The sequence below is a fragment of the Chanodichthys erythropterus genome, chromosome 10 (assembly GCF_024489055.1).
Source record: "Chanodichthys erythropterus isolate Z2021 chromosome 10, ASM2448905v1, whole genome shotgun sequence".
In the NCBI taxonomy this organism is placed as follows: Eukaryota; Metazoa; Chordata; class Actinopteri; order Cypriniformes; family Xenocyprididae; genus Chanodichthys; species Chanodichthys erythropterus.
In genome coordinates this window covers 28,600,954-28,612,507 of record NC_090230.1, presented here as the reverse complement: position 1 = coordinate 28,612,507, position 11,554 = coordinate 28,600,954, and the positions used below count along the sequence as shown (strand labels likewise).

The window sequence follows — 11,554 nt, the reverse complement described above, 5'->3', positions numbered from 1 at the left end:
GTCTTACAGATTATTATGGTTTTACAGCAGGAATAATTGTTAAGAGAACTCGAACACTGAACGTTCCTGTAACGTCCCCGTATGGTTCTCATTTGGGTTTTGTGGAGGAACCAAAAATGTTTTGGGAACGTTCTGGGAACCATAAACTAACGTGTCCCAGAATGTTTTGGAACCAAACCTTTAATCAGGCATAACATTATGGGCACCCTGACTGTGTCATCATGTTATGTCTGTATAGTTGTGTATATAGTCAAAGTGTACACAAAATTATAAAAAATAAACATTAACGTGAGTATACTGTTTACATGTGTAGTTATTTTGGCAGATTACCATTGTAAATGTTTGTAATATTTACAAAAAAAAATGTTTCCTGTCCTCAAAAAGAGTATTTTATTTCGACATGAGAAATAAACAGATACAATATGAAGTAATGAAATGATTTAATTGCAGTTCTAATATTGCATTTCATCTCAGGCATTTGATATCAGTTAAATCAATCCAGCGGGAAAGTTCAGTTTACGCTCGCTAGGTGGCAGTAAACACACACAAACAGATCTAACACATAGTGTAATCAGCTTTCAGGTGTCAGGATGTGATTGCTTGACGTCAATCATGAATTTCTTACACTTGAATTATTATTTTCGTTAGCTGCATAAGGACAGTCAGTTCAGTTCGGACTGTTCTGAAAGTTCTGGGTTCAGATTAAGCGTGCGCCGTGCAGCAGAGCCCCTCCCCACGCGCGCTGCGGTACACCGGCGACACACACACGCGGCCGCCGCGGCCCAGCTCCGTCAGCCGTGTGGACCGCGAGTGTGGCGGCAGGAAGAGTGAGGAAGAGCGGGACGAAGGCTGATCTTCTCTCTTCCAACTCACCCAGTAGCCCAGAAGCCCCGCCCCCTGTCCCCGCCAATCAACCTGCACCGAGCCCCGCCCCACTGGGGTCAACTTCAGGTCAGCGAGCGGCGGGAGAACTGAAACACACGATCTCACTAATCAGCATGCTGCTTCATTAGCATAAACAGGAAGTGAGTCAATTTCAAACAGGTGAAGTACCTTCTAATGTGCAGCCTCGGACAGACATCGCCCTCTGGTGGCCGGAGGAGTGCAGCGCAGTGACGGTGATCAGGTACTCAGTGTCTGGGAGGAGCTGAGTGAGGAGGGCGGAGCTCTGGTAGGAGGGCAGGGTCACATTCCGGACCGGACCGATGGGAATCTCTCCGTACTCCACGCGGTACTGCTGGACCTGCTCAGGCTGGACCGGACTCCAGCTCACACGCAAGCCATCCGGACCCGAATCCGACACCATCACGGTCGCCGGACCGAACCGCTCTGGGAGGAGTGAAACTCGGTTACATTTAAACATTCTCACATTCATAACAGCAGATTACAGCTGATATTAACATCTGTCTCGGGTGCAAATGTTTATTTTGGGGATTTCGAGTAGCTATTGAGTAACTGCTACTACGGTCAACTTTTGAACATATATTTTTTTAAATTAATAATATGAAAAAAAAAAAGTAAAAATATTAATTTAATTTCAGCCATTTACTACACAAGATTGCGGAAATTTTGCCATCAATTAATTATTTTGATCATTTATATATTAATGTAAACATTCTAGTTAAAATTATTTATTAATTTCTAATAATTTAATTAGTATAATAAAATTTAAAAATAGTCAAAATGATTGATTAATAACTTTTTAACAATAATGTTTTGTCAAAATCGTTTTGTTTAATGCATGAAAAGTTTTTATAAACATTATTGTTAAAATATTTATTAATAATTTGTATCAATTAATCAATTATTATAAACTTTTAAAATATTAATATTTTTATTTTTAATATAAAATTACTTTATTTATTTTAGGTTTAAAATTATTTTTAAAATAGTTTTGTAATAAATTAAATATTTATTAAAAAATGTTAAAAATATTTACTAATATTTTTAATAATGTCATAATTTCATTATGGTTAAACATGATTTTTCGTAATTAAATACATTATTATATACAATATTCAAATAGTTATTAAACATTTTAATAATTAAATACTTTATTATACATTATTGTTAAAATATTTATTAATAATTGTTAATAAATTAAATTAAATTAATTGTGCATATTAATATTTTTTTTTTATTATTATAAACATGAACTGTGCAAATGCTCAGGACACATAAGAGCTGTTGGCTCATGGGAACCATTTAATATTATATTAACACAAATATAATTAATACATCGGACTCTGTCCACCCTGCTCTGTGGATATCAGTATCACATCAGCCATTAAAATATTCAAATAATCACTACGCAGAAAAGCGTCCCTTGTGATCAGCTGACCCGAGACAGATGTGCGTCTCCTCACCGGGCAGGGTCCTGAAGCTCACGCTGAGCGTTTTCATGTAGCGAATGTTGTTCTCGGGAACGAGCCAGGCCGTGTAGCTGGTGTCGGGCTGCAGGTTGATGAGTTCGGCCCAGCTCAAGTCCCCTGGAAGAGTGAGTTTACTGCCGGGGCCGATGCTGATGGATGCTGCCGTGCCGTCTGACGGGTCGGGCTTGTAGTGAAGGCCGTAGTTTCCCAGACCTCCGCTGAGCACCGGCCGCCACTGCAGAACAGCACTGCTGGAGCGAAGGTCACGCACCTGCAGACGCTCGGCGCGGATCAGCTCTGACACAAACACACACTGTGATCAGGGACACACTAGACCTGTCATACTGAAGAAAAGGTTCAAACACTGTCCCTGCGGTGGTACAATTTCACAAGGTACTAATATACACCCTTTAGGTACTAATACGCACCCTTTAAGTACTAATATACACCCTTTAGGTACTAATATACACCCTTTAGGTACTAATATACACCCTTTAAGTACTAATATACACCCTTTAGGTACTAATATACACCCTTTAAGTACTAATATACACCCTTTAGGTACTAATATACACCCTTTAAGTACTAATACGCACCCTTTAGGTACTAATACACACCCTTTAGGTACTAATATGCACCCTTTAGGTACTAATATACACCCTTTAGGTACTAATATACACCCTTTAGGTACTAATATACACCCTTTAAGTACTAATATACACCCTTTAGGTACTAATATACACCCTTTAGGTACTAATATACACCCTTTAAGTACTAATACGCACCCTTTAGGTACTAATACACACCCTTTAGGTACTAATACACACCCTTTAAGTACTAATACGCACCCTTTAGGTACTAATATACACCCTTTAGGTACTAATACACACCCTTTAGGTACTAATATGCACCCTTTAGGTACTAATACACACCCTTTAGGTACTAATATACACCCTTTAGGTACTAATACACACCCTTTAGGTACTAATATACACCCTTTAGGTACTAATATACACCCTTTAAGTACTAATACGCACCCTTTAGGTACTAATATGCACCCTTTAAGTACTAATACACACCATTTAGGTACTAATACACACCCTTTAGGTACTAATATGCACCCTTTAGGTACTAATACACACCCTTTAGGTACTAATATACACCCTTTAGGTACAAATACGCACCCTTTAGGTACTAATATACACCCTTTAGGTACTAATACGCACCCTTTAGGTACTAATATACACCCTTTAGGTACTAATACACACCCTTTAGGTACTAATATACACCCTTTAGGTACTAATACACACCCTTTAGGTACTAATATACACCCTTTAGGTACTAATACGCACCCTTTAGGTACTAATACGCACCCTTTAGGTACTAATATACACCCTTTAGGTACTAATACACACCCTTTAGGTACTAATATACACCCTTTAGGTACTAATACACACCCTTTAGGTACTAATACGCACCCTTTAGGTACTAATATACACCCTTTAGGTACTAATATACACCCTTTAGGTACTAATACGCACCCTTTAGGTACTAATATACACCCTTTAGGTACTAATATACACCCTTTAGGTACTAATACACACCCTTTAGGTACTAATACGCACCCTTTAGGTACTAATATACACCCTTTAGGTACTAATATACACCCTTTAAGTACTAATACGCACCCTTTAGGTACTAATATACACCCTTTAGGTACTAATACACACCCTTTAAGTACTAATACGCACCCTTTAGGTACTAATATACACCCTTTAGGTACTAATATACACCCTTTAAGTACTAATACGCACCCTTTAGGTACTAATATGCACCCTTTAAGTACTAATACACACCCTTTAGGTACTAATACACACCCTTTAGGTACTAATATACACCCTTTAAGTACTAATACGCACCCTTTAGGTACTAATATGCACCCTTTAAGTACTAATACACACCCTTTAGGTACTAATATGCACCCTTTAGGTACTAATATGCACCCTTTAAGTACTAATACACACCCTTTAGGTACTAATATGCACCCTTTAGGTACTAATACACACCCTTTAGGTACTAATATGCACCCTTTAAGTACTAATACACACCCTTTAGGTACTAATATGCACCCTTTAGGTACTAATATGCACCCTTTAAGTACTAATACACACCCTTTAGGTACTAATATGCACCCTTTAGGTACTAATACACACCCTTTAGGTACTAATATGCACCCTTTAGGTACAAATATTTACCCTTTAGGTCAGGGGTACTCAAGTTCAGAGGCCAAGAGGGCCACATTTCAACCAAATGAAACGCGAAGGGCCACAAGTTACACCTTGGATGGTAAGACTTTTTAGGCCTACTTAAGACAATATTCGTAGTTTTACTGTTTATTTACTAAAAGTGCAGTTTATTATCTAGCTAAGTCTTAATAGTATGGTGTCCTTTTTAAAGTGTCACTTAACATGATAAATGGCATTTAAAAAAAATGATTAATAGCTTGTCTTGCTGTATTCTTAATGTACAAATGCATAAAGAAAAACAAGAACTGATGAAAAGAAATCCTTATTCATTCCTTATTCATCCTTATTTCATTTCTTTTCACAAGAAATTTAAGGTCTGGCTGTTGTTCACTGGCTGATAAGAGTTTGTCCGTAAGACGAAAACATTGCACTTTTTTTATAGTCTTTTTATACTCCATTGCACCTTTTTAACACTTTTTATAGCACCTATTTATACTCAGAGAATAAACGTTTTATTATTTATATTATTATTACCTTTTAATTTGGTAAGAATCCAAAAATCTTTTTTTTTTCTTTTTTTTTTAATGTTCAATCACAATCTCATGAATTACCTAACTATAACCAACGTTGTAAACATGATAAATCAGATATTCTCCGTGAGCTCAATGATGTGATGACAGATCTTTAATGGGAGCGCTGCTTGCTTTCTGTTTATAACACATTGACATTAAGAATAAAAGGTTTGTTTTTCATGATGCTCGGCAACTTACACACTGCAAAGCTTGAGGAATGTCAATTGCATTTCATCATGGAAAAATAAGGTTACTTTGTTTTTTACTTGCGCGCACAGTCTCGAGTCTTTGGTGGCGTTCACGAACACAAGTTCTTGACACATGCGCACTAGAGAGATTCATGCTTGTCTAGTCTTTTTCGCTCAAATAGTTACAATAAAATGTGTTTGTACTTGTTTAAAATTAGAGTTGCTGGTATCTTTTAATCCCCTCAAACGAGCGCTCTCGGCTATTGTGTTTGTTGTTACTCTTGTTCTGTCTTCTCCGTTTCTTTTCAGACTGAAACAACAGCCCGTTTCAGTGCTGACACCTTGTGGACAAACCAAATTAGTGCAAAAACTATTCAATGCGCGCGTGCAAAGTGCCTTCAGTTTATATTGTTCTTTGCGGTTAGAAAAACTGTGCTGCGCGCGTACACTATACCCGATCTCTGCTGATGATTACAGCGTCACGCGCACTGTACGCCTACCCTTGTGTACGTGTAAAAAAAAACGAAGTAATATTCACGCTAATTTTGGACGCAAATTATAATAAAAATACATTTATATGTAGCATGATGCGGGCCACAAATGTAATGCTGACGGGCCGGATGCGGCCCGCGGGCCGCCTGTTGAGTACCCCTGCTTTAGGTACTAATATTCACCCTTTAGGTACTAATATGCACCCTTTAGGTACTAATAAACACCCTTTAAGTAGTAATATACACCCTTTAGGTACTAATATGCACCCTTTAGGTACTAATATGCACCCTTTAGGTACTAATATACACCCTTTAGGTACTAATATACACCCTTTAGGTACTAATAAACACCCTTTAGGTACTAATACACACTCTTTAGGTACTAATAAACACCCTTTAGGTACTAATACACACTCTTTAGGTACTAATATACACCCTTTAGGTACTAATACGCACCCTTTAGGTACTAATATACACCCTTTAGGTACTAATACACACTCTTTAGGTACTAATATACACCCTTTAGGTACTAATACGCACCCTTTAGGTACTAATATACACCCTTTAAGTACTAATACGCACCCTTTAGGTACTAATATGCACCCTTTAGGTACTAATACGCACCCTTTAGGTACTAATATACACCCTTTAGGTACTAATACGCACCCTTTAGGTACTAATATACACCCTTTAAGTACTAATACGCACCCTTTAGGTACTAATATGCACCCTTTAGGTACTAATACGCACCCTTTAGGTACTAATATACACCCTTTAGGTACTAATACGCACCCTTTAGGTACTAATACGCACCCTTTAGGTACTAATATTCACCCTTTAGGTACTAATACGCACCCTTTAAGTTCTAATATTCACCCTTTAGGTACTAATATACACCCTTTAGGTACTAATACACACCCTTTAGGTACTAATACGCACCCTTTAAGTTCTAATATTCACCCTTTAGGTACTAATATACACCCTTTAGGTACTAATACACACCCTTTAGGTACTAATATACACCCTTTAGGTACTAATACGCACCCTTTAGGGTACTAATACACACCCTTTAGGTACTAATACGCACCCTTTAGGTACTAATATACACCCTTTAGGTACTAATACACACCCTTTAAGTACTAATATGCACCCTTTAGGTACTAATATACACCCTTTAGGTACTAATATACACCCTTTAGGTACTGATATACACCCTTTAGGTACTAATATACACCCTTTAGGTACTAATATGCACCCTTTAGGTACTAATATACACCCTTTAGGTACTATACACCCTTTAGGTACTAATATGCACCCTTTAGGTACTAATATGCACCCTTTAGGTACTAATATACACCCTTTAGGTACTAATATACACCCTTTAGGTACTAATATGCACCCTTTAGGTACTAATATACACCCTTTAGGTACTAATATACACCCTTTAGGTACCAATATACACCCTTTAGGTACTAATATACACCCTTTAGGTACTAATACACACTCTTTAGGTACTAATACATACCCTTTAGGTACTAATATACACCCTTTAGGTACTAATATGCACCCTTTAGGTACTAATATGCACCCTTTAGGTACTAATATACACCCTTTAGGTACTAATATACACTCTTTAGGTACTAATACACACCCTTTAGGTACTAATATACATCCTTTAGGTACTAATATACACCCTTTAGGTACTAATATACACCCTTTAGGTACTAATACACACTCTTTAGGTACTAATATACACCCTTTAGGTACTAATATACACCCTTTAGGTACTAATATACACCCTTTAGGTACTAATATACACCCTTTAGGTACTAATAAACACCCTTTAAGTACTAATATGCACCCTTTAGGTACTAATATACACCCTTTAGGTACTATACACCCTTTAGGTACTAATATGCACCCTTTAGGTACTAATATACACCCTTTAGGTACTAATATACACCCTTTAGGTACTAATATGCACCCTTTAGGTACTAATATGCACCCTTTAGGTACTAATATACACCCTTTAGGTACTAATATACACTCTTTAGGTACTAATACACACCCTTTAGGTACTAATATACACCCTTTAGGTACTAATATACACCCTTTAGGTACTAATATACACCCTTTAGGTACTAATATACACCCTTTAGGTACTAATAAACACCCTTTAAGTACTAATATGCACCCTTTAGGTACTAATATACACCCTTTAGGTACTAATATACACCCTTTAGGTACTAATATGCACCCTTTAGGTACTAATATACACCCTTTAGGTACTAATATACACCCTTTAGGTACTAATATGCACCCTTTAGGTACTAATATACACCCTTTAGGTACTAATATACACCCTTTAGGTACTAATAAGCACCCTTTAAGTACTAATATGCACCCTTTAGGTACTAATATACACCCTTTAGGTACTATACACCCTTTAGGTACTAATATGCACCCTTTAGGTACTAATATGCACCCTTTAGGTACTAATATGCACCCTTTAGGTACTAATATACACCCTTTAGGTACTAATATACACTCTTTAGGTACTAATACACACCCTTTAGGTACTAATATACACCCTTTAGGTACTAATATACACCCTTTAGGTACTAATATACACCCTTTAGGTACTAATATACACCCTTTAGGTACTAATAAACACCCTTTAAGTACTAATATGCACCCTTTAGGTACTAATATACACCCTTTAGGTACTAATATACACCCTTTAGGGGTAAATAAGGTACCTTTTGAAAGTGTATCACCCCAGTGTAAGTTTTCTCTCCCAGTGTCTCTCTCACCTGTGATGGCCTCCCTCAGGTCCTCAGCGATGAAGCTGATGTCATCTATGTCCACAAAATACAGGTGTCTCTCGATGGGCGGAGTCACCACACGCCTCAGCAGCTGGTAGTTTCCACTTCCCGTTGAAAGGGCCAGTACAGACACGCCCATTCGCCGCAGCGCTGCCATTGGTCCGTCCACTGCTCCTGGCCCCACCCCGTCCGTGAGCCAGAGGAGGACTCTGGGCGGGGCTTCGGGCTGAGAATCGTTACTCAGCAAACTCTGGACCAATCGCAGTGCTTGCTCTGTGTTGGTGTCTCCACACAGCTGCTCCATGCCCAACATCGCCTCCTGCAGGCCGCTCTGGGTGTCGTAGGTGTCCAGGCCGAACTCGAGTCTGGGCTCCGTCCCTACCTGCACGAGCGCCACCCTCACCTGCCCGCGGCCCAGCAGAAACGGCTGCAGAAGCTCCGACAGGAATCTCTGCAGCCGAGAAAACTCGTAGGATTTGACGCTTCCGGAGGCGTCGAGCAGGAGCAGCACGTCTCCCTCGCAGCAGTCCGACTCTTAGAGAGAGACAGACAGATACGAGCCCTTAAGCCTGTTTGTTCACTGATGACTTTCTCCATTTCCTCTAAATTAACGGAAGGATTCATTTGCACCGCGCCGCTAATGCAGCATCTCATTATTATCATCTGACTGAAATATTCAAGCTTCATTTCAACTGTGTTTAGAGAGAGAGAAATTAAAATGTGTCATGAATCTAAATCTCATCAGGATGTTTAACAATATTTGTTATTTGTTAAATAATAAAGACAATAAAAAAACAATGAGATTTTTTTATTTATAATAAATTACAAAAAATAAATACTGAAGTTAACACAGAGTGCATCTGTTCTGAGTTTGCTTGAGCAGTCTGGAGAAAGTATTCCAGTGTAATAATGAGTGAAAGACACACAAACATGAGCAGTGATTTCCGTGCGTCCCACACATGTCTGAACACACACAAACACACATATCAGTGCGATGACATCACTGACACACACACACACACAGAGGAAAACATCATCTCTCATACTATGATAGCCTATAATAACTCAAGTTAACCCTCAAACTAACCTGTTGACATTATTAGATCTGAAGCAAAACTTGAAAATGTTCTTTTAAATGTAATCACAAGTTTCTTTTTGGTGTTTCGCTGTATTTGTGAGGACATTTGCAAACATTTGATCCTCACAAACAACCAAACATAAAACTTTACAGGAAATTACCATGCATAAAGTCTTCTTTACAGATATCTAAATATTCTTAAACATTTACTGAAGATGCAAAATGACATAACAGGAACAAATATCTGCCAATGTGGTCAGAAAAATAAACTTAATTCAAAAAGAAAACAAGATTATTTTTAGATTTTTAAATCATTTTTAGAGCAGAATTTGATTGTGTTGCTATTGTGAAGCTGCTTTGAAACAGTATAAAGTGCTACAGAATTAAAGGTGATTTGACTTGTATGCATATTTATTTACAATATAAAAAGAAATGCAAGGATCAAAAATGTATTTGTTTCTGAAAACATTGAGTTCATGTATAAGTGTTTTGCACATGATTGTAATCGGGAATGAAACACAAGATAGTGAAGTTAGTGTGTCTGATGTAGAAAACTGATTGGCATTTTGCAAAAACTTTGTTTTACATATGCAAACTGAGTGTAAAGAATATAATGTGCTTGTGAGATTCAGTACATGAGTGAATGTTTCACTGGTTTCACTAAAACTGTAATGTCATTTTGCTTCCCTAGTTAATTTATCGTGATTTAAGAATGTTTAGATGTTTGTACTGGAAAAGAGGACAAAATACATCATTTTTAGCAGTGTTTTATAATGAAATATTGATTAATTCCAAACATGATAGATTAATATACAGTAGCAGCTTATGAATATTCAAATGCCTTCATTAAAGTATTCACACATCACTCATAGTTAACAACAAACCAAAGTAATTAATGATTAGTGAGCTGAAATTAAAATCTGAGAGGGTGTTGATGCATTACTAGATCCAACACAGATCAAAAATACGATTTCTTTCTGAAATCAACATGTTCGTCAAGCATTTTTGACTTTGAACAAAAATACAGCCGCAAAGTATTTGTATAAGTGTCATTAGGCAATACTGAAACTCATAAAGCTTCATTTTGAGCCTGCAGGTCGGCTAAGTAAAATATATTTTATGGTGAATAAATACACTGTCCACTAAAGTAAAGTTGCTCTTTCTTTAATTTTCCTCACCCACTCAAGAAACCCCAAACACTAAATAAAGAGAAATTCATCACTGTTAGTTAAATTAGTCATCAGAGAAAGTCGACCATCACGCGCTTCTTACCTGAGCCGCGCGTGCAGGTTGGCCACAGGCACGCGCACAGCGCCAGCAGCCGGACGAACCGGAGCGGGTCCATTTGAGAAAGACTTCAGACTAAAGTAGGTTGACACGATCCTGTTAATAAGGACAGTATTTATTTAACTCAATCCACCCACCACGCGCCATCTACAAATGTTTAACCACACTTCTTGAGTTTGTCGGCGGAAATCTCCTCAGATTTATCAGTCACCGTTTAAAGCCTCCTCAGAAATGAGCGCGTTCCCGCCCTCTCACCGCGGCTGCACTTCTGCAATGTCTAGGCACGACTCCTGACAGCGCGTCTCCTGCACGCGTGGTGCGACGCGACACAACGCTCCCTCCCGTTATTATCAATAAAGACTGAAAGCGCGCGCACTTTCTCTCACATTTGTCACTGCAGACAGGCGTGACGGAGAAGTAAACATTAAACTGCGTGCCCAGACATTCCCAAAATAATTAAGGAACACTTAAGGTTAAAAACCACACAGTATTACA

At 38.1% G+C, this 11,554-nt stretch overlaps 1 protein-coding gene across 1 annotated transcript; it reads right to left on the bottom strand.

The window, feature by feature from the left end:
• Nucleotides 1-596: 596 nt before the first annotated feature.
• Nucleotides 597-11,273, bottom strand: LOC137028417 (von Willebrand factor A domain-containing protein 1-like). The gene is made up of 5 exons (XM_067397174.1): nucleotides 11,045-11,273; nucleotides 8,683-9,228; nucleotides 2,367-2,669; nucleotides 1,054-1,329; nucleotides 597-971 (listed from the first exon to the last, which is right to left on the bottom strand). The coding sequence occupies exons 1-5, from the start codon at nucleotides 11,115-11,117 to the stop codon at nucleotides 703-705; spliced, it is 1,467 nt and encodes a 488-aa protein (XP_067253275.1). The 5' UTR covers nucleotides 11,118-11,273; the 3' UTR covers nucleotides 597-702.
• Between the last annotated feature and the right edge of the window lie 281 nt (nucleotides 11,274-11,554).